The sequence below is a fragment of the Mastacembelus armatus genome, chromosome 2, assembly GCF_900324485.2.
Source record: "Mastacembelus armatus chromosome 2, fMasArm1.2, whole genome shotgun sequence".
Lineage (NCBI taxonomy): Eukaryota > Metazoa > Chordata > Actinopteri > Synbranchiformes > Mastacembelidae > Mastacembelus > Mastacembelus armatus.
The window spans coordinates 10,471,896-10,495,118 of record NC_046634.1 but is presented as its reverse complement, the minus strand read 5'-3'; the positions used below and the strand labels follow the sequence as shown (position 1 = coordinate 10,495,118).

The 23,223-nt window shown below is 44.5% G+C and overlaps 2 protein-coding genes and 1 long non-coding RNA gene across 3 annotated transcripts; 1 reads left to right on the top strand and 2 right to left on the bottom strand.

Moving 5' to 3' along the window:
* Window positions 1–1,817: 1,817 nt before the first annotated feature.
* LOC117152739 (uncharacterized) lies at window positions 1,818–11,204 on the top strand. Its single transcript, XR_004463270.1, has 3 exons — window positions 1,818–1,974; window positions 10,930–10,935; window positions 10,996–11,204. It is a non-coding gene; the product is annotated as an uncharacterized LOC117152739 (long non-coding RNA).
* LOC113127607 (NACHT, LRR and PYD domains-containing protein 12-like) lies at window positions 4,526–12,495 on the bottom strand. The gene is made up of 12 exons (XM_033325619.1): window positions 12,226–12,495; window positions 11,628–11,759; window positions 11,384–11,497; window positions 10,785–10,863; window positions 10,422–10,641; window positions 8,487–10,281; window positions 8,200–8,373; window positions 7,868–8,041; window positions 7,324–7,497; window positions 7,041–7,214; window positions 6,734–6,780; window positions 4,526–6,629 (listed from the first exon to the last, which is right to left on the bottom strand). Exons 2-12 carry the CDS (start codon window positions 11,714–11,716, stop codon window positions 6,064–6,066), a joined length of 3,606 nt encoding a protein of 1,201 aa, XP_033181510.1. The 5' UTR covers window positions 11,717–11,759; window positions 12,226–12,495; the 3' UTR covers window positions 4,526–6,063.
* Window positions 12,496–14,506: 2,011 nt separating this feature from the next.
* Window positions 14,507–22,717, bottom strand: tbx19 (T-box transcription factor 19). The gene is made up of 8 exons (XM_026301957.1): window positions 22,446–22,717; window positions 19,448–19,724; window positions 17,484–17,618; window positions 16,994–17,055; window positions 15,896–15,954; window positions 15,527–15,685; window positions 14,762–14,903; window positions 14,507–14,672 (listed from the first exon to the last, which is right to left on the bottom strand). The coding sequence occupies exons 1-8, from the start codon at window positions 22,715–22,717 to the stop codon at window positions 14,507–14,509; spliced, it is 1,272 nt and encodes a 423-aa protein (XP_026157742.1).
* Window positions 22,718–23,223: the final 506 nt, after the last annotated feature.

Below are 23,223 nucleotides of genomic sequence, written 5' to 3'. Positions count from 1 at the left end.
CCTCTGACAGCAGATTGACTCCAGAGTTGATGAAGGTCAGATGGACATGAAGAGCAGCCAGAAACTCCTGAACGCTCAGATGGACAAAGCAGAACACCTGGTCCTGGTACAGTCCTCTCTCCTCTTTAAAGATCTGTGTGAACACTCCTGAGTACACTGAGGCTGCTCTGAGATCGATGCCACACTCTGTCAGGTCGGATTCATAGAAGATCACGTTGCCTTTCTGCAGCTGCTCAAAAGCCAGTTTTCCCAGAGACTCAACCATCTTCCTGTTCTCTGGACTCCAGTGTGGATCTGACTCAGCTCGTCCATCATACTTGATGTTCTTCACTTTGGTCTGAACCACCAGGAAGTAGATGTACATCTCAGTCAGGGTCTTGGGCAGCTGTCCTCCCTCTCTGGTTTCCAACAGATCCTCCAGAACTGTAGCAGTGATCCAGCAGAAGACCGGGATGTGGCACATGATGTGGAGGCTTCGTGAGGCCTTGATGTGGGAGATGATGGTACTGGCCTGATCCTTATCTGCGAACCTCTTCCTGAAGTACTGCTCCTTCTGTGGGTCGGTGAACCCTCTGACCTCTGTCACCATGTCGACACAGTCAGGAGGGATATAATTGGCCGCCGCAGGTCGTGTGGTTATCCAGAGGCGAGCGGAGGGAAGCAGTTTCCCCCTGATGAGGTTTGTCAGCAGCACATCCACTGAGGTGGACTCTGTAGCATCAGTCAGGATCCGAGTGTTGTGGAAGTCCAGAGGAAGGCGACACTCATCCAGACCGTCAAAGATGAAGACAACCTGGAAGTCTTGAAACCTGCAGATTCCTTTGGTCTCAGTGAAGAAGTGATGAACCAGTTCCACCAAGCTGAACTTTTTCTCTTTCAGCACATTCAGCTCTCTGAAAGTGAAGGGAAATGTGAACTGGATGTCCTGGTTGGCTTTGTCTTCAGCCCAGTCCAGAGTGAACTTCTGTGTTAAGAAGGTTTTCCCAATGCCAGCCACTCCCTTTATCATCACTGTTCTGATTGGTCCATGGCTTCCAGGTGAGGCTTTAAAGATGTCTTCATGTCTGATGGTGATTTCTGGTCTGTCTGGTTTCCTGGATGCTGGATCAATCTGTCTGACCTCATGTTCCTCATTGACCTCTGCAGCCCCTCCCTCTGTGATGTAGAGCTCTGTGTAGATCTGGTTCAGAAGGACTGGGCTTCCTGCTTTAGAGACCCCCTCAAACACACACTGGAACTTCTTCTGCAGGTTGGACTTGAGTTTACATCGACACATGGCGGGAGATTCTGAAAGAACAGGCAAAGAAACATTTCCTTAAAGAATGAAGATACAGATTTATTCCCCACAGAGAAACATCTCCATCACTTTGGAAATGTCACATATGGCCTTTATCCATCATGTTCAACCTTTCTAGAAATCCTCTTACTGCTCTGCAGACAGTCGGCCAGCTCCTCCTGCTTCATTCCCCTCAGGAAGTTCAGTGTGATCTTCAGAAATGCTTCTCTGCTGCTCCTCCTCTGCTCTTCATCCTGACCCTCCAACACCTCCTCATCCTCCCTCTGACTCTCTGGGGAACCTGAAGTCAGAATCTTCTGCATCTTCTTCAGCTCGTTCTTCACAAAAGTGACAATGTGGTTCTCCAGCAGCTGGAACAGAGAACTGTATGAATACCAACTAAAACCATGGCCCCCAAGCATCAGGTCCATGTTGGACCCTGGTCTAAGAAGTGCAGCGTGGAGACGACTGTGAACAGAACAGATGTCAAAGCAGTAGTTGTACATGTACAGACCATAAATACGGACTGAGCAGACTGAGCACCGGGAACCTCTGAGCTCTCCTGGTCCACCCTGTGAAGGAATCATGAAGAATGAGCTCACATGACATCTGTCTGTCCACACAGAGACCAACACAAGGTAAAGGTCCAGGAAGTGAGATTTGGATGTGAACAGTGGATCAGATGAGTCCCTGTAGTGGTAAAGCTTTACTAGTCCTGCTGATCCCACTGAGAACCAGCAGCTCAGCTTTGGATCTCAGACGTGGTCGGACAACATGTCACACAAACTCCATCTTTTCTAGAAAAACTCGACTCTGACTGAAAGTTACAGCTTACATCTGATCAGCTGCTGGACTTCCTGCTTTGAAGTCAGTGTGATGATCCATAGACTGGTCGCTCTTGAAGGACACACAGCTGGGTTCAGGAGAGTCTGGTCTCTGCTGCTGGATCCTGAAACAAAGACAGAGCTGATAAATGTGCATGTTGGATAAAAACTGATGAAAATATGTTCAATCTTTTCATTAACACACAAACTGAGATTTTGTCTGTCTGAAACAACCTTTGGTCCATTTTAAATTGTTTCCCTCCATCAGCAGATTGTCTGAATTGCAGAGGAAGCTTCATGGATCCATCACTCATCATAGACACAGAATCAGGTCCAGGTCCAGGAGGTCCTGGTCTGTGCTGCTGCTCTGGGCTTGAACACAACACACACAGAGCAGTGAGTGTGAATAATGATGGAGCAGTGATGTTTGGTGCTGAGCTCTGACATGGAGAAGAGTCCTGGACTCTCCCAGATCCTCATCTCACCTCTGAGCTTCGGTCTGGCTCTCATGGTCCCCACACAGACTGCGTTTAGAGGGACGGACTCCCTCCTGTCTGTCCTCACACTGATCCATGCTGCTGAATCCACATCAGCTCACACAGACTTTGTCCCTTCACCTGGAGAGGAGACACAAATCATTCAGATGCTGCTTCTGGATCATTTCTCCTGTAAAACCATCAGCTGCTGCTTCTCTGTTTGCTGTCAGTGTCAGTTGATGCAGTCAGACAGTGTGAGGCAGAGGAAGCTGCCATCAGCTGCTGCACTTCTACTGTCAGGACACTAGATGGACCCATGAAGCTGCTGAGGCCTTGATTCTGACTCTCAGCAGGAAGGAGACTCACTGATTTTATGACACAGCTGCAGAAAATCACTGAGACAAAGTACAACAACAACTGTGACAGATTATTTCACTTCAAAGCTCCAACAATGAAACTTTTGGTCATTAAATAAAAGTCATTTCCACATCAGAAACTAAAAATACAAATTTCACTGGAAACGGTTCTAAACTGGTTTCAATGTGTTTCATGTGATCGTGTTTTTAAACTATAAATATTTAGCAAAAACTGGAAATGAGTCCAAATACCTGCGGCTCTTCTCCACCTCCTCCACAGGTGAAGCTGCCTCAGTAAATGGAGCTTCCACACAAACACAGACCCGACACTTCTATTCCAGCTTCAACTCCCAGACCCCGACACGTCCTGGCAGGTTTTACCTGCCTATTTCTCCACGGCAGGAATAAGTTATATAGAAGTTCACCTTGTTTCTGATCAAAGCACAGCTGGTTTAATGAGAAGATACAAATAAAACAGTCACTTTACCTTCAGACGGACTTTGGATCCAGGAAAGTAACTGCGTCATAAAACAGAAGTGAAACTCTATAAACATGAATCACGTGTTTTTATTATAACGGCACCATCAGCAAATCCTGGGCCCAACCCCACACAGGGAACATCAAGATAAAATAAAACCAATATAATGATGGTTTGTAGCCACAGTAGCAGTCTGCTGTTCACCCTTTGCACAGAGAAGGTTCCTACTGTTGTATAAACCAACTTCAGTGAGAAATAATGAAAGATCATTAAAATCACCATCAGTTCATGTGCACATCATAGTGATTTGAAAAAGATTTAAATCTCCAGAAAAGTAAATTAATTAGCAAACTATCCAACCATATATGGACTAACAACTTCCATTATTATGATTTTGGACAGGATACCAATTCACTTTGTCTGCCCCCACTCCACCCTCATCTGAGATGGTATCTTCCAGCTTCTGATTGTCTGGACACACCTGATCCAGGTAACCAGCAGTGGGCGGGGCCAGAACAGATGGAAAACAAGAAGGACAGTGTGTTGAGCAATCCTGGTTTAGATAGAACTTTATGATGGTTATTGAAAAAAAAAAAAAAACACATCCACAATATGACATTGGTTCAGCCTTTAGTAAATCAGTGTCTTACAGCCTGAATTTTATAACGTCAATAACTGGACTTAGGTCCTGTAACGTTTGCTTTTACATTATAGTTTTGAGTTATTGGCCTTAAATAAATGGACATTACAACATGTATCACATTCTGGGTATTTTGGAAATAGAGAAAACCACAGTGTGGGTGTTATTCTGTTGCTGAGGAAAATATATTAAACCAAACTGTCCTTTAAGTCTTTGCCACAGACTCACTGTCTCTTTGTCTCTCAGGTGACAGAAAACAGAAGAAAACATTACGTCCACAGGCAACAACAATGACATTTAATGCATTTGAAGTTTTTATTAAACATTTTATTACTGTTTTGCTGCAACGATCAGTAGCAGAGAAACAACAAACATGCAGCAGCTGAAAGTAGCAACAAGACAAGACAGGAAATTAGACTTTGTTAAACCTGTTGACAAATATTACTCTGTTTACTCCAAACCACAGCTGGACTGTACACACACACACACACACACACACACACACACACACACACAGACACAGAGACACACAGACACACACACACGAATAAAGACGACCTGGACTTTTTCCTGCAGGACAACCAGCGCTCAGTCGTCCCAGCTCAGGAATAACAAATGTATGTTTCAGGCTCCAACACCAGGGGGCGCCACAACACCAACAGAGTCAGTACACAGTGTCTGAGAAACAGGGCTGTTCTCTAACATCTTTAAATCCAGTCACTGTGACAGACTATTAGCTGGTGAGTTATAAAGATGGGACATATTAACCAGTACACTCTGGCAGATTCCACCAGTCTCCAGTGGATGCTGCCAGTGAAGGTCAGAGACCATTAGCACTGATCACTACCAGCTGTCAGTAGCTAAGTAGCCACATGTTGGTACAAACAGTAGTATTAGTTACCAATAGTAGCAAACACTACTTCTTTCTAATAGTAAGACCAGTATTTACAAACACTAGTTAGTCCCCATCAGGTGTCAGCAGCCACCAGTAGCTTCCAGACCACAACAGCATTGACATGTAGCTACAAGGAGTCACAGCTTCACAGAAATACTCAGCAACATTAACATACAGTTACCAGTCCCTGCACATTACTACCAGTGTTTAGTTACCAGTATGTGCAATAAGCCAGGACCTATTAGTAGCCACCAGCAGAGCGGTGGTCAAGTTGTATGTTTGATTAAACCTTTTTTTTGTCTTGCAACTCAACACACAACGGACAATTGGCTTCATGCTGACATTTAAAACGAGACAAAGGGGGTCTGTCTGGGGTCGAAGGTGTCTCGGACCTCCAGCTGTAGTCAAACATCTAGAAACCAGAAGATAAACAGCTCAGAAATCCCCAAAACAAGTTATTTTTGTATAATTATCAGCTCTGTAGTTTTTGACTGTCACAGGATAAACAAGAAATAATTTCATTCTTTGTGTCATACCATAAAAATCTTTGTGAAACTATTAATACAAAAGGTTATTTACATCATTATTACAATAAGTACCACAATATAAAACTCCTCTGTTCCTACATTCGTAGTGTTACTGCAGTAAAAGTCCCAAAGTATCATCATCCAAATGTACTTGAAGTATCCAAAGTAAAAGTAGTCATTGTGCAGAATGGCCCATTTCACATGAATTGATCTGATATTAGTGGATTCTAATTATTGATGGATTATTGTGTTGATCACTTTCAGGCTAAGTGTTAAGACTTTGTCAACTGTATGTGCAACAAAATCCATCACTAACGAAGGGAGTTAGTGTTTACAGAAATGCAATGGCCTTGACGTCTCTTCCCTCAGTTAACTCTCAAATTAGGTTTTACATTCACACACTCAAACCTTCACTCATATGCAGCCAGACATGAAGGTGCTGCGACAATTTGTACTTTGATCGGCTTATTTTACCCGATAACGAGATGTTATACTGTAATCTCCCTGTTCTTCCACTGATCTGAGGACTGCACCCGGACACAGAAAATATGAAATCTTCTGTAGACCAGAGAGGTAAAGTCTCTCTCTCTGCTACTGTGAACACAGATACACTGAGCAGTCGGGCCACCAAAGACACGAACCAAACCCAAACCCAGGATACAGAGGCTCGGTGAATGTGGCGCTGAAGGTGTAGATGTGGACCAGTGTGTCACAGGAGACTCTGTAGAAGGACAGAGTGCCGGCAGGCCAGTCCAGGTACACTGCTACTCTACCAGAGGAGGAGGAGGAGGAGGAGGAGGCCAAGGGGAGGTGGATGGATGTTGTTCTGTTATTGTGACTAACAGAGAAGTGGCCACCATCAGAGCAGCACAGCATCCAGGACTGATCATTCAACCCAAACAAGCAATCGGTGCCGTTCCCCACTCTGCTGATTCCTCTGTAACTCACTGACATATTTACATTTCCTTCCCACTCCACCTCCCAGTAACAGCGACCAGTCAGACCATTACTACACAGCAGCTGAGAGCAGAAGTCAAACCTTTCTGGATGATCAGGATACAACTGATCTTCCTCCATATTTGTCACCTTCTTGTTGTCGTCAGACAGTTTGAGCTCGTTGTTCATTGTGTTTGTGTTGATTGTGAGTTCACAGGAATCTGATGGAGAGAACAAGACACAGTAACAGCTGCAGTTACTCATCTATCACCTGGTTGAGTGTGAGCTGCTGTGTTGTCATGAACCTCATTAAAAACACACTTACACTTCTTCAGACCTGGTCTCAACCATTGGACTCCACCAGGATCCACCCTGAAAGGACAAGGGGGGGTCAGGTCAGCACAAACCAGTGTTTCCTACATGTGTTATTGTTCATATAAGACTCAAATCCACTATGAAGCCAAAGGACAGAGAAAATGTTTGCAGCTCTTCCTGTCAGACCTCTCCATACTTGTGTCCAGTCTTGGTGTTCCCCAAGGCTCAATACTTGGCTCCTTTAAATGTTTTCACTGGGACATTTGATCTATAAACACAATATTCTTTATCACTGTTAGCAGCAGACCTCTCCATACCTGAGAGTATCCAGTCTCCAGTGTGGATCCTTCAGTCCAGCAGACAGGAGCTTGAGTCCGGATTCTCCTGGATGGTTGTAGCTCACATCCAGCTCTCTCAGATGGGAGGGGTTGGAGCTCAGAGCCAAGGCCAGAGAAGCACAGCCTTCCTCTGTGACCAGACAGCCTGACAGCCTGGGAAACACAAAACAGCACACATGGAAGATCCTTGGATGATGCTGCTGTGTCCAGTCACATACAAGATGAAACTGTCAGCAATGACTCTGTATCTGTGATATTTGACCTGAGAGTCTGCAGTTTACAGTGTGGACTCCTGAGTCCATCAGAGACCAGCTTCACTCCTGAGTCCTGCAGGTCGTTGTTACTCAGGTCCAGCTCTCTCAGAGTGGAGAACTGGGAGCTGAGAACTGAGGCCAGAGCTTCACAGCTTCTCTCTGACAGGTTACAGAGTCTCAGCCTGCAGAGGAAATAAGGAGCACGAACACATCTGTTTCTCGAGTCTGACAGATAATTTGTTGAGCTTGTCACATTTGAGCAAACTGAAGACCAAAATACAGTCCACAGACCTAGGGCTACAATGCAAAGTGCATGACCATTTAATAGTCAACAGACTAAGTTTAATTGTTACTGCTCTATACTAGTTGCAGATGTGACAGTTACTGACAAATAAGTAAAAAGGTGTGAGTTCCACTTCCTTTTATCCAGAATTCACATCAGTGTCCTGGACAATATTTAAGGCAAAGTCAGAGAAAAGTTTCAACTGCAGGGAGCAAAAAAGTTAGAGGAATATTGCTCATCATTTGAGACAAACACTAACAGGTCCTGACCTGAGAATCTCCAGTTTACCGTGTGGACTCCGGAGTCCACCAGAAACCAGCTTCACTCCTGAGTCCTGCAGGTCGTTGTTACTCAGGTCCAGCTCTCTCAGAGTGGAGGACTGGGAGCTAAGAACTGAGGCCAGAGCTTCACAGCTTCTCTCTGACAGGTTACAGCCGCTCAGCCTGCAGAGAAAATAAGCACAAATACCATCTGTTTTAAAATACTGACTATGGACGTGTGATGTGACTACAGATAGAGTGTTTCATAGTGTCAGAAATCATAGTAGCATTAATCAAAGCTTAAAATGTGGAAAAATCTAACAAAACAACTTTGCTGTGACCTGAGAGTCTCTACTTTACAGTGTGGACTCCTGAGTCCACCAGAGACCAGCTTCACTCCTGAGTCCTGCAGGTCATTGTTACTCAGGTCCAGCTCTCTCAGAGTGGAGGACTGGGAGCTGAGAACTGAGACCAGAGCTTCACAGCTTCTCTCTGACAGGTTACAGCCGCTCAGCCTGCAGAGGAAATAACAGAAAAGGCAAATCGGGACTTAGTTCTTTTTCTCTCAGGTTGAGGCCATCAGGGTCTTTATGTACCAATGAATGAATCCAACTGTCTACACACTTACAGAACTTTCTTGGAGAGACTGACCACTGGCAGCAGCCTCAGAAGAGCTTCCTCTGAAGCAGAGTATTTCTTCAGGTCAAACACGTCCAGGTCTTGTTCTGATGACACTAAGATGAAGACCAGAGCAGACCATTGAGCAGGAGACAGTCTGTGAGTTGAGAGACTTCCTGAACTCAGGTACCGTTGGATCTCCTCCACTAGAGCACAATCCTTCAGTTCATTCAGACAGTGGAACAGGTTGATGCTTCTCTCTGGAGACAGATTTTCCTCCATGACATTAGTGATGTATTCAACTGTTTCCTGACTGGTCTGAGAGCCACTTCCTGTCTGTGCCAGCAGGCCGTGTAGGAGAGTCTGATTGGTCTGGAGTGAAAGGCCCAGGAGGAAGCGCAGGAACAGGTCCAGGTGTCCATTTGGACTGTGTAAGGCCTTGTCCACAGCACTCTGGTAGAATAGTTTCTCTGCAGCTTGGTCTCTTCTGGTATCAGACGTCTGGGAGGTTGTTTGTTCCTCTGACAGCAGATTGACTCCAGAGTTGATGAAGGTCAGATGAACATGAAGAGCAGCCAGAAACTCCTGAACGCTCAGATGGACAAAGCAGAACACCTGGTCCTGGTACAGTCCTCTCTCCTCTTTAAAGATCTGTGTGAACACTCCTGAGTACACTGAGGCTGCTCTGAGATCGATGCCACACTCTGTCAGGTCGGATTCATAGAAGATCACGTTGCCTTTCTGCAGCTGCTCAAAAGCCAGTTTTCCCAGAGACTCAACCATCTTCCTGTTCTCTGGACTCCAGTGTGGATCTGTCCCAGCTCCTCCCTCATACTTGATGTTCTTCACTTTGGTCTGAACCACCAGGAAGTGGATGTACATTTCAGTCAGGGTCTTGGGCAGCTGTCCCCTCTCTCTGGTTTCCAACAGATCCTCCAGAACTGTAGCAATGATCCGGCAGAAGACCGGGATGTGGCACATGATGTGGAGGCTTCGTGAGGTCTTGATGTGGGAGATGATGGTACTGGCCTGATCCTTATCTGCGAACCTTTTCCTGAAGTACTGCTCCTTCTGTGGATCGGTGAACCCTCTGACCTCTGTCGCCATGTCGACACACTCGGGAGGGATCTGATTGGCCGCCGCAGGTCGTGTGGTTATCCAGAGACGAGCGGAGGGAAGCAGTTTCCCCCTGATGAGGTTTGTCAGCAGCACATCCACTGAGGTGGACTCTGTAGCATCAGTCAGGATCCGAGTGTTGTGGAAGTCCAGAGGAAGGCGACACTCATCCAGACCGTCAAAGATGAAGACAACCTGGAAGTCTTCAAACCTGCAGATTCCTTTGGTCTCAGTGAAGAAGTGATGAACCAGTTCCACCAAGCTGAACTTTTTCTCTTTTAGCACATTCAGCTCTCTGAAAGTGAAGGGAAATGTGAACTGGATGTCCTGGTTGGCTTTGTCTTCAGCCCAGTCCAGAGTGAACTTCTGTGTTAAGAAGGTTTTCCCAATGCCAGCCACTCCCTTTGTCATCACTGTTCTGATTGGTCCATGTCTTCCAGGTGAGGCTTTAAAGATGTCCTTACGTCTGATTCTTTTATCAGTGTTCACTTCTTTCCTGGGTGATGTTTCAATCTGTCTGACCTCATGTTCCTCATTGACCTCTGCAGCCCCTCCCTCTGTGATGTAGAGCTCTGTGTAGATCTGGGTCAGAAGGACTGGACTTCCTGCTTTAGCGACCCCCTCAAATACACACTGGAACTTCTTCTGCAGGTTGGACTTGAGTTGACGTCGACACATGGCAGGAGATTCTGAAAGAACAGGCAAAGAAACATTTCCTTAAAGAATGAAGATACAGATTTATTCCCCACAGAGAAACATCTCCATCACTTTGGAAATGTCACATATGGCCTTTATCCATCATGTTCAACCTTTCTAGAAATCCTCTTACTGCTCTGCAGACAGCCGGCCAGCTCCTCCTGCTTCATTCCCCTCAGGAAGTTCAGTGTGATCTTCAGAAATGCTTCTCTGCTGCTCCTCCTCTGCTCTTCATCCTGACCCTCCAACACCTCCTCATCCTCCCTCTGACTCTCTGGGGAACCTGAAGTCAGAACCTTCTGCATCTTCTTCAGCTCGTTCTTCACAAAAGTGACAATGTGGTTCTCCAGCAGCTGGAACAGAGAACTGTATGAATACCAACTAAAACCATGGCCCCCAAACATCAGGTCCATGTTGGACCCTGGTCTAAGAAGTGCAGCGTGGAGATGACTGTGAACAGAACAGATGTCAAAGCAGCAGTTGTACATGTACAGACCATAAATACGGAGTCCGGCCATGTCGGACGCTGCTGGGCAGACTGAGCACCGGGAACCTCTGAGCTCTCCTGGTCCACCCTGTGGAGGAATCATGAAGAATGAGCTCACATGACGTCTGTCTGTCCACACAGAGACCAACACAAGGTAAAAGTCCAGGAAGTGAGATTTGGATGTGAACAGTGGATCAGGTGAGTCCCTGTAGTGGTAAAGCTTTACTAGTCCTGCTGATCCCACTGAGAACCAGCAGCTCAGTCTGCAGCTGTTTGTAGCTTTCAGCTCAGTTTGGTTCAGTCCCAACAGCTCCAACATAGATCTCTCCCTCCCTCACTGAACACTGCTGCAGAGTCCTGGAGCAAGGCACCTACAGCCAGTGTCTGCTTGTGTCAGACTGGTTGTACTGGGCAGCTCCCAGTATGAAAGACCAGAACAAACGGAGCTGGAACTTCTCTCTCAGCTGCTTTTTCATTCTGCACATGATTTCTGTCCTGATGACATTTACGACAGAAACACTTTGGATCTCAGACGTGGTCGGACAACATGTCACACAAACTCCATCTTTTCTAGAAAAACTCGACTCTGACTGAAAGTTACAGCTTACATCTGATCAGCTGCTGGACTTCCTGCTTTGAAGTCTATTAAACGACCCTTTGACTGGTCGCTCTTGAAGGACACACAGCTGGGTTCAGGAGAGTCTGGTCTCTGCTGCTGGATCCTGAAACAAAGACAGAGCTGATAAATGTGCATGTTGGATAAAAACTGATGAAAATATGTTCAATCTTTTAATTAACACAAAAGCTCTGACATGGAGAAGAGTCCTGGACTCTCCCAGATCCTCATCTCACCTCTGAGCTTCGGTCTGGCTCTCATGGTCCCCACACAGACTGGGTTTAGAGGGATGGACTCCCTCCTGTCTGTCCTCACACTGATCCATGCTGCTGAATCCACATCAGCTCACACAGACTTTGTCCCTTCACCTGGAGAGGAGACACAAATCATTCAGATGCTGCTTTGCATCATTTCTCCTGTAAAACCATCAGCTGCTGCTTCTCTGTTTGCTGTCAGTGTCAGTTGATGCAGTCAGACAGTGTGAGGCAGAGGAAGCTGCCATCAGCTGCTGCACTTCTACTGTCAGGACACTAGATGGACCCATGAACCTGCTGAGGCCTTGATTCTGACTCTCAGCAGGAAGGAGACTCACTGATTTTATGACACAGCTGCAGAAAATCACTGAGACAAAGTACAACAACAACTGTGACAGATTATTTCACTTCAAAGCTCCAACAATGAAACTTTTGGTCATTAAATAAAAGTCATTTCCACATCAGAAACTAAAAATACAAATTTCACTGGAAACGGTTCTAAACTGGTTTCAATGTGTTTCATGTGATCGTGTTTTTAAACTATAAATATTTAGCAAAAACTGGAAATGAGTCCAAATACCTGCGGCTCTTCTCCACCTCCTCCACAGGTGAAGCTGCCTCAGTAAATGGAGCTTCCACACAAACACAGACCCGACACTTCTATTCCAGCTTCAACTCCCAGACCCCGACACGTCCTGGCAGGTTTTACCTGCCTATTTCTCCACGGCAGGAATAAGTTATATAGAAGTTCACCTTGTTTCTGATCAAAGCACAGCTGGTTTAATGAGAAGATACAAATAAAACAGTCACTTTACCTTCAGACGGACTTTGGATCCAGGAAAGTAACTGCGTCATAAAACAGAAGTGAAACTCTATAAACATGAATCACGTGTTTTTATTATAACGGCACCATCAGCAAATCCTGGGCCCAACCCCACACAGGGAACATCAAGATAAAATAAAACCAATATAATGATTGTTTGTAGCCACAGTAGCAGTCTGCTGTTCACCCTTTGCACAGAGAAGGTTCCTACTGTTGTATAAACCAACTTCAGTGAGAAATAATGAAAGATCATTAAAATCACCATCAGTTCATGTGCACATCATAGTGATTTGAAAAAGATTTAAATCTCCAGAAAAGTAAATTAATTAGCAAACTATCCAACCATATATGGACTAACAACTTCCATTATTATGATTTTGGACAGGATACCAATTCACTTTGTCTGCCCCCACTCCACCCTCATCTGAGATGGTATCTTCCAGCTTCTGATTGTCTGGACACACCTGATCCAGGTAACCAGCAGTGGGCGGGGCCAGAACAGATGGAAAACAAGAAGGACAGTGTGTTGAGCAATCCTGGTTTAGATAGAACTTTATGATGGTTATTGAAAAAAAAGAAAAACACATCCACAATATGACATTGGTTCAGCCTTTAGTAAATCAGTGTCTTACAGCCTGAATTTTATAACGTCAATAACTGGACTTAGGTCCTGTAACGTTTGCTTTTACATTATAGTTTTGAGTCATTGGCCTTAAATAAATGGACATTACAACATGTATCACATCCTGGGTATTTTGGAAATAGAGAAAACCACAGCGTGGGTGTTATTCTGTTGCTGAGGAAAATATATTAAACCAAACTGTCCTTTAAGTCTTTGCCACAGACTCACTGTCTCTTTGTCTCTCAGGTGACAGAAAACAGAAGAAAACATTACGTCCACAGGCAACAACAATGACATTTAATGCATTTGAAGTTTTTATTAAACATTTTATTACTGTTTTGCTGCAACGATCAGTAGCAGAGAAACAACAAACATGCAGCAGCTGAAAGTAGCAACAAGACAAGACAGGAAATTAGACTTTGTTAAACCTGTTGACAAATATTACTCTGTTTACTCCAAACCACAGCTGGACTGTGTACACGCACACACACACACGCACACACACAGACACACACACACACGCACACACGAATAAAGACAACCTGGACTTTTTCCTGCAGGACAACCAGCGCTCAGTCGTCCCAGCTCAGGAATAACAAATGTATGTTTCAGGCTCCAACACCAGGGGGCGCCACAACACCAACAGAGTCAGTACACAGTGTGAGAAACAGGGCTGTTCTCTAACATCTTTAAATCCAGTCACTGTGACAGACTATTAGCTGGTGAGTTATAAAGATGGGACATATTAACCAGTACACTCTGGCAGATTCCACCAGTCTCCAGTGGATGCTGCCAGTGAAGGTCAGAGACCATTAGCACTGGTCACTACCAGCTGTCAGTAGCTAAGTAGCCACATGTTGGTACAAACAGTAGTATTAGTTACCAATAGTAGCAAACACTACTTCTTTCTAATAGTAAGACCAGTATTTACAAACACTAGTTAGTCCCCATCAGGTGTCAGCAGCCACCAGTAGCTTCCAGACCACAACAGCATTGACATGTAGCTACAAGGAGTCACAGCTTCACAGAAATACTCAGCAACATTAACATACAGTTACCAGTCCCTGCACATTACTACCAGTGTTTAGTTACCAGTGTGTGCAATAGGCCACTAAGTGGTGGTCAAGTTGTCAATATGTTTTTATCTCCAGAGACTCATAGATATCAGGAATAGTCAGTAGAACTACTGAATAATGTGTACAACTGCATTATACTTGTACATCATAGTAATTAGTGTAAGTAGCTAGTTGTTCCATACCTGTAGCCACCAGTATGTTCAAGTAGCCACATATACATCCCAAAAGCAACCAGCCTGTAGCCACCAGTTTTATTAGTAGCCACCAGTATGTTTTACTGGTACCTGGGTACTAGTTCATGAATTATCTGAGTTATAAGTTCAGCCAATCACCTTCCACCTCAGAAAGAGTGGGTGGGGCCAGACGGCCATCCAGCTCCACCCACTCCACCGTGACGAGGAGGCTGGAGGAGGTTCTCGCTGTTGATTGGTCCATGGAGGGTCGCACATGGTGAGTGGGAGGGGCTTAGATCACCGCATCCAACCGTCCAGAGGCAGGGATACTGACTGAACAAAACAATTTATATGCATTTAACATATATTTAATGAAACCTGACGGTGAATTTGACATATCAGGCGATGGGTGGGGGTCTCACCTGGAGTTGTGAGGAAGAGGAGGTTGTGATGAAGGAGTGGTGCTGGTCAGGGGAAGGGAGGTGGAGGACGCGGAGGCTGCTGAACGAGGCGAGGAGCTGCTCCACCCATCTGGTAACACCTGCACACCTTCAGACAGGCAAACTGAACAGGAACAACAAATCATTTCTTTGTTCAGCACAGTCTCAATCTAATCAATCTACTCATCTATTTGGTGAAGTTAAATTTTTGGACACAGTTCAATTCAATACATTGGAAAACTGTCCAAACTTCAACGTAGAGTCCTTCCAACAAACTGTGTGTGTATAAAGACTGGGGCCCTGTATAAAGACTGGGGCCCTGTATAAAGACTGGGGCCCTGTATAAAGACTGGGGCCCTGTATAAAGACTGGGGCCCTGTATAAAGACTGGGGCCCTGGGTCTGGCTGTTCCAATGAACAAAGGGAGTCAGGATAATGAGGCTGTGGGAGGAAAGAACAAGACGCTCGGCTCCAAATGATGTTAGTGTGTTTAGTCTATACACAATTACACATATACAGCCTCCAGCCTTTTATACGTATCTGTGTAAAATATGTCAAATGTTGCAACAAATGCAACAAATTTGTTTAAAAAATTATTGTTCCATAAACACAAAACTGTATTTGTTCTGACGCACACACACACACACGCGCACGCACACACACACACACACACACACACACACACACACCCGCGCGCGCACGCGCGCACACACACACACACACACACACACACACACACACACTTACCTGAAGAGTGTGAGCGGTGTGGCAGGTAAGCCGAGGGGTAAGGTGTGTGTCGCCCTGGGTAACCGTGATGTTTGTAACCGTGGTGGTGATGTGATGTCAGCGGGAGGCTGCTGCTGTAAGGGAAAGTCCCTCCTCCCCCAGGTGAGCACAGAGACCAACCTGAGAGACAACATATTGATTAATCTATTGCCTGATCACTTGAAAATCATTGATAATGGAGCACAACAACAGATGTCTCCAGTTTTTACTTTGACCTATTGACTAATTCTAAAAATCTCAGTTTTACATTTACATTTTATTGCATTACAGTTTTTTTCTGTCGTGGGTTTAAAACACCCCAATAATCATGTTTTTTAGTGTTCGACTCACAGGGTTGAATCCCAACACGAGTCTCCGATGACTCTGGCAAACCCCGTCCCCCTGGGTTCCTGAGGAGGATAAATCAAACGCCGTCAGACAGCAGCCAGTGTGTGGTTTCTGTATCAGTCTCACTTGACACCTTCTCTCCAAATGAGTGAGACGTGGAGCTCGGAGCAGCTGATAATGATGCTCTAATCACCTGCTAATGCTAACTTCCTCTGATATCCTGGTGAGAAATGCTAAGCGCTAAGTGCCTGCTGACCGACACCTTGCTGATTTCCACCCTCATTCACTGAGCTGGATGAAGTACTACGATCCTTTACTCCAGTAAACGCACCAGCATAGCAATCAACAACTCCCCATTACAAGTACCTGAAGCCCTGCTGAAGCACAATCACCAGTATTAGACTGTTAAAGCTGAGATCAGTGATGCTCTCACTATTTTATGTACGAAAGTTAGTCAACTTGGGGGTCAGGCCCCCTCAAAGGGCCACTAGATCAATGTGGGGCGGTCATCTGAGTATTTACACCACAGGACTGAAAAATAAAAGCTGTGAAAATAAGAGAATAAGAAAGTAGAAAATAAATGACAATGTATGAATAATCTTTTTTAGTGGAAGTGAAAACAGCTCAGAGTCTAAACACTGATTTAAACAAAAACACTGGTTTAGTCTTTAAACTCACTGTTTTTAATGTAAAAACCACCAACTGAAGAGTAACAGCTGTCAAACACTTAGTGGATTATAAAGTACAATATCTCCTGAAAATACTCAAACTACAAATACCTCTAAGCACTACTTAATCACAGTACAACAGTGGAAGGATATAAAATACCAGGACTTGACTTAAACACTGTGTGTTTTAAAAGATCAGGACACAGATTTGTCCAGGCAGAGACAGTAACTGTCAATAAATCCCATGTTGTCGCTAACGTGTTGGTCTAAAATCCACATTAGAGCATCGAAGGTATTAATTCGCTGCTGAAAATAGTCCCAGCTAACACTGATAAAAGGCTTTATAGGATTTATTCATCACATTTCTGCTTAAAACATAAACTCATCTTTCTGCAGAGTGTTTGTCATCTGGGAGCTGCTGCTCAGCTGTTACCTCTCTTTGGCGTCCAAGAAGGCTTTGGCGAACGGGTTGTATTTGATCTTCAGAGCCGTGATCTGCACAGAGAGACGCACCAGAAACATCAGGTGAGTCTGAACAACAAGTGGAAACATAAGAAACTCAATGCAACAGGTTTCTGCCTGGATATACTACACAGCTGCACCTACGTTCAAGTAGAAATACCTGCAAATAAATCCTGCGTCCAAAATGTTACTGCAGTAAAAGTACTTGAAGTAGTGGAAATAAACTAGTCACATATTTGTGAAAAGAATTTTTACTATAAAATTGTTGTCTGTGCTGCCAAAACACATTAAGCCTGAACTGGAACCTCAGTATGTTCACACAGTTTACACTGGTGTGAAACACTGACCAGTTTAAACCACTGTGGGTATAATGGTGTCGAAAATGGCATGAAACGCCAGTATCAGCCCGACGACCCTGCAGAAGTCAGGCTGAACAGTGAGCTCAGGAGTATTTTGTGTACCTCTTCGTTCTGGTATGCAGTCACGGCGATGAACTGAGTTTCTTTGAAGGAAACGTTGGAAACCAGGCGATGGCGAGAGCCGACACACACGATGTGGAGCTGAGGTTCGTACTTATGAAGAGAGTTCAACATGATCTGGAGACACAGAAACATAAGCGCACAATAGCTAGACTTCATCCACGTGTACTGGTTTGTACTTTTTTGTTTTTATTTACACCAAATCCATAACATCATCTATACCTGTCCATCAACACCTGTTGATGCCCTAATGAGCACTTTCCAGAACCACATGTGAATCCTGAACTCGGGTCTGAAAGTCTGCAACCAGACCCGGCAGCTCTGAACCGGTAAATTATTTCAGAAGAACACAAAGCAGGAGAGTTCATGGAGTGGAGCCATCTTTGTCTTTTGGTCCAAACACTTTTATCCAGCTGCCTTTTCCCTCTCGTCCATCTTCCCATCAACCCCTCCACCCCCCCTCTCCCCCGCGCTAACGAGGCCCAATTAACCAATCCGAGCTCCCCGGGCGGACACACAAAACAAACTGTTTTCTATTCAGATTGAGAGGCTGGCTTCACATCTGACCCCAGCGCTCTGTGTGTGTGTTTACCCTGGCAGTGCCCACATTAGCTGGAGTGTGTGTGGGCTCTTTTTGAATATAGTTTACCTCTCTCGTCCATCTGAAGCATGATGGGTAAATTAATTTCCCAGTAAAAAACATAATTACCATAATGCACAAATAAGCTGAGCAATTATTTCATTATGGCCGAGCTCTCTGTTCCAGCTCTGCATTACTGCCCAGTGTGTGTGTGTCATATTTGGACTGGGATAATGGGGTAAATATAAACAACATTATTGCCAATTTTGTAGTACTGCACGTGTGTGTGTGTGTGTGTGTGTGTGTGTGTGTGTGAGAGAGAGAGAGCTAGAGTGTGTGTGTGTGTGTGTGTGTGTGGAGGCCTCTCTGAGTGGCGAGCAGCTCTCAACAGGAAGTGCATTAAACTGCTGCTGGCCAATTAAGAGCTGTTTATCCCGTTCCCGTGGTTACGAGGGGGCGAGCAGGTGAAGTGAGCGAGGAGAGGGACTGAAGTGGCTAATTAGAGGCAGTAGTCTCTCGCCCACTCCAATACAATACAGGGGAGGAGAGAGAGAAAAGAGACGCTCTTGACATGGAGAGCAGGATAATGGACAGAAGAAGAAGAAGAAGGAGGAGAGGAAGAGGAGAGGGTAAATAAAAAGTAAGAAAAAGAGAAAGGAAAAAAGAAGGTTTAAAAAAAAAAAAAAAAAAAAAAGATGAGTAAGACGGTAAATTCAAGAACAACAGAAGAAACGCAGGAGAATAAGAAACAACCAAAGTATAAAGCTGATAGAAAAAAAAAAAGCCTGCAAAAATATCTGGAGTCAATGAGTTTGGAAAAACAAGCAAATTTTAAATCTACATAAAGTCCAAAAACTGAATGGGTCTAAATACTGATCCAGTATTTTCTCATAAAGGGAATTTATGTATTAATCCATCAGCAGGCTGGAAAAACAACTACTTAGGTTTTCAAATGATACAATGAATATTTGCAGAATTTGCTGGTTGCAGCTCAGACGTGTTGATTTACTGTGAAACCCAAAGGTCATTTCACACCTTTATCCACATTTTAGAGTCGGACTCATTCTGACCAACCTCCACAGTGAGAGTCAAAGTCTGCAGGACTAAAACTCATGACAGTCAGACATGCATCATTCAGGACCAATCTGAGCCCAGGACAGACAGACCCGCGGGATGACGCCTCACATCAGGATGGTGGGCTCACAGGCAACAGAGCTGCCTCAAAGGAAAACGTCTTTTATGGCTTTTTCCTTTTTTTAATATCAGTTTTATTTTTTTAGCAGGAAAGTCATCTCTTACCTGTTTTAGATTAGGTCTAATTAACTAAAATGAACATATTAATAAAGCTGGTGTGGTCTGTGCGTACCTGTCCACCACCGTTGACCTTGTTGGTGAGTTTGACCTTGTTAAAGGTCACGGCCGCCTTCATCCAGTGAGCTCCGAAGTTTGGCGAGTCGGGGTGGATGTAAATGCCTCCGTGACCCCTGCCCTCCCCGCGGCCCTCCGCCCGGCCTGCCGCCACCCACTCCCCGTTCACAAACTTCCAGCGGCAGCCGTCGGCCGGCACGAAGTCCAGCAGGAAGGAGTACATGGAGCTGGGGTCCAGCCCGGAAACACTGACCTTCAGGACCGGGAACATACGTCTGAACAAAAACAGGCAAAGACAGATCAGAGTTTTTTTACTGTTTCAAAATAAAACAATGTTACCTGATAAAGTCTGAAGGAAAATGTACTGAGGCCCTTTACTGCAGTAACAGTATAGAAGTACCTGCATCCAATCTATTTGGTAGATGAATTACCTTATATACTTCTAATTTGAAGTACTTTATATACCGCTGGGTAGCTGACGTTAACTACCTTATATACTTCTAATTTGAAGTACTTTATATACCGCTGGGTAGCTGACGTTGACTACCTTATATACTTCTAATTTGAAGTACTTTATATACCGCTGGGTAGCTGACGTTAACTACCTTATATACTTCTAATTTGAAGTACTTTATATACCGCTGGGTAGCTGACGTTAACTACCTTATATACTTCTAATTTGAAGTACTTTATATACCGCTGGGTAGCTGACGTTAACTACCTTATATACTTCTAATTTGAAGTACTTTATATACCGCTGGGTAGCTGACGTTAACTACCTTATATACTTCTAATTTGAAGTACTTTATATACCGCTGGGTAGCTGACGTTAACTACCTTATATACTTCTAATTTGAAGTACTTTATATACTGCTGGGTATCTAGGATTTTGTTGGATTCATCTGATTCTGAAAAGGAAGTTATCAGTTAACGTTATCAGATAAATATAAAGAAGTACTAAAAACTGTGTACTGAGTTATTATAGTACACATTGAAGTTTGATAAACAAATGAAAAAAAATTAAAAACCCTGATGGACAATAAAAAGTACTGAAATGTGGGTAAATCTCAAAGTAAAAGTACATCATACAGGCTCTAACATCTCAGTTTGTCTAAACAGTTTTAGTTTAATGTTTATGAAGCTGAAAGTATTTAACATGTTATTAGTTACCAAACTGCTGATCATCATAAAAAGTTCTTCATATATAACTTTACTGTGTGAAGACGTGAGTGAGTCGAAAGTGTAACGTGAATTTGGAAAGACTCCAACAGAAATATTTTCCACCCCTGAAGTGAGAAACGACTTTATGGTACCAACAAGCATCTATTAACAGCTGAAATGAGAAAACTGCCCCTGGAAGTTTCCATCCTCTTACAGCTGCTTTCACACAAACAGACTCTCCATCAGCAGCAGCAGCTGAAGTGGCGTGTGCAGGTGTAAATGGAGTGTTTTCTCACCGCAGGGCGCGACTGGTCAGCGCGGCTCGGCCAAAAAAATAAAAACTGAAATTATTATTTTTTTTTAAATAAACCTGCACACACACGGAGCCGACGTCAGCGGCTGCTATCGACACTAATGAATAACCCTGGTTAACAGGATCGCTGATCCGCAGGCGGCAGCGAGCGACAGCAGAGACCGTTTCAGAAACAAACTGGTGCCTCCTGAACAGAATCTGCTTCATGTGGAGCAGATTGTTTTTCAGACGCAGTAAAAATCATCATCATCGTAACGTCGGCGCCTCCTTCAACAACGTTCTCCACCTGGAGACTCAAATAAAAAGTCACCAACCAAAATACTCAACATACAGTTTCACCTTCATCCTCCAGGCACTGGTTTTAAAAGTGGTGTGAAAAACATAAGTCTGATAAAACCATCGGACCACAGGTCGTTCTGGAGGTTCCCATCATGCTCTCTGTTTCAGCTGTTTACAGGTTCTGTCAGCTGCTCTTTAAAAAAACATGTTTACCTGAAGCTCCACATTAAAACTTAACGCTCATGTTTTCATGGACACATAGCTGCACATCTATGGCTGATTCATGGGGATGTGTCTGCTTGGAGCCAAAACAACACGGTTCCTGAGGCTTTAGACAAGTAGGACGACACATACTGGACTGGACTGGACCGACATCAACAGCGACTCTACCTCAGACGGCTGAAAGTCCATTATTGCTGCTTTCTCACATGTTTATGTCAACAACTGAAATCACGTTCAAGTTTGGTCAGTCATCTTCCAGGTTAAACTACTGACTTAAACATTTAAATAAACAAAACCCGAGTCCTGACCTTTGGATCCAGGACTCATGATGGCTCTTAATCAGTTTTACTAATTTGTACATACATACACACTATATCACCTATGAAAAGCACAACAACAGGTGATTTTAAATAGTCAGGAAAAGTTCAGCTTGTTGGGAAATAAACTTATTGTGGGAAAGAATCAGACGTGAGACTCAAGCTCGACCCCATGGTCAGACACAGTCCTCTTCTAATAAAGACCCCAGACTAAAAGCTTTAAAACCAGGTCTAAACAAACAGTTAGTCCTCCTCAGATTAACAGCTTTAATTTGTAGAAACTGAAGTGTTAAACCATCAGTTTGTCATTGTTCATGTTCCTGAGGTGTTTGTTTCAGGACTGGTCTCCCTGGTACCACCTCCTGGATGGAGCCAGACCAGCTGTTTCCCTCAGTATTCATTCTTTATGCTAAGCTAACTGGGCACGGTCGGACTAACTGGGCGGACTAACTGGGCGGACTAACTGGGCGGACTAACTGACAAATACAAACGTTTAAAAAGTGGCCGCCATCTTGTTTTTGTGGCGCGTTTATAAACCAGATTCTGCGCAGTAGCGACCAGAGGCGGGGCCAATTACACCTGTCAATCACCCGGAATTACCTGTTTTTGTTTTGTTAATTGAAAACAAACTTAACGGGAAAATAATAATTATTAAAGGTTTATATCTAAAACAAAGACTCAACGTGGGCTAGTTTTTAATTTACCGTCCGTTCTTGGTGACGATCATCTCGTTGGTGATGTGCTGGAACTTCCTCCACAGCTCCGCGTCCTCCAGGGTCACCCTCAGCTCCCTCTCCGTCGGGTCCCCCTTCTCCCGCCCGGCCTGCAGCTCGCTCTCCACCGCGCTCAGCAGCCGCGACATGCAGCGGTCGGCAGACCCGGGGCTGCACGCGGTCCCGTCGGAGGTTCCGCCCCCGCCGTTCCGGTCTGGTCGAGACACAGAGTCCCCGTCCTCCTGTAGTCCCTCTACCTTCATCTGCGGACACAGACACATGACCTGCTGTAGCTAAATAAAGGCTTCAGCTTCTGGAGTCCCAGTCTGGACTCGATCAGGGTCCGGGTCTGTCCACATAAAGTGGTTTTTGACTAAATTACGTGTCACTGGGTCCATGTCTGTGGACAAACAGACCTGACCCGGAAGATTTCCACACACAAACTGATCAATTAACACAGATGAGGAACAGGTGAGGGTGGGCGGGGACAAAGACATGGGCGGGGACCAATCAGAGGCCGAGGACAAGGCAGGTACAGGGAGGCGGAAGTACATCAAAATAAAAGCCTCAACAGGAAATAACCAAACCACTGACAGGAGAACCTGAGATATAAAACTTTATTAATCCAAAGAAAAACTGACAGCAACAAGAGACTGAACAAAAGGGTTAATGACTATAAGTAACATAAGAAAAGGTTCTAAAAACATATATTAAAGACCTAAAACTAAATGTAAAAGAGCCTTTAGATCAATGTAATATGAGAAAAAAA

Bases quoted from the DNA above. Each gene is read 5' to 3' on its own strand.
- LOC113127607 (XM_033325619.1), bottom strand. From the start codon at position 11,716: ATGGATCAGTGTGAGGACAGACAGGAGGGAGTCCATCCCTCTAAACCC. The intron at 7,498-7,867 runs GTCAGGACCTGT...TTTCCTCTGCAG, and splicing joins GGTAAACTGGAGATTCTCAG to GCTGAGACTCTGTAACCTGT. The intron at 6,781-7,040 runs GTATGGAGAGGT...TTGTCCTTTCAG, and splicing joins TGGAGACTGGATACTCTCAG to GGTGGATCCTGGTGGAGTCC.
- tbx19 (XM_026301957.1), bottom strand. From the start codon at position 22,717: ATGAAGGTAGAGGGACTACAGGAGGACGGGGACTCTGTGTCTCGACCA. The intron at 19,725-22,445 runs GTAAATTAAAAA...GTTTTTGTTCAG, and splicing joins ATCGTCACCAAGAACGGACG to ACGTATGTTCCCGGTCCTGA. The intron at 15,955-16,993 runs GTAACAGCTGAG...TATCCTCCTCAG, and splicing joins TTCTTGGACGCCAAAGAGAG to GAACCCAGGGGGACGGGGTT.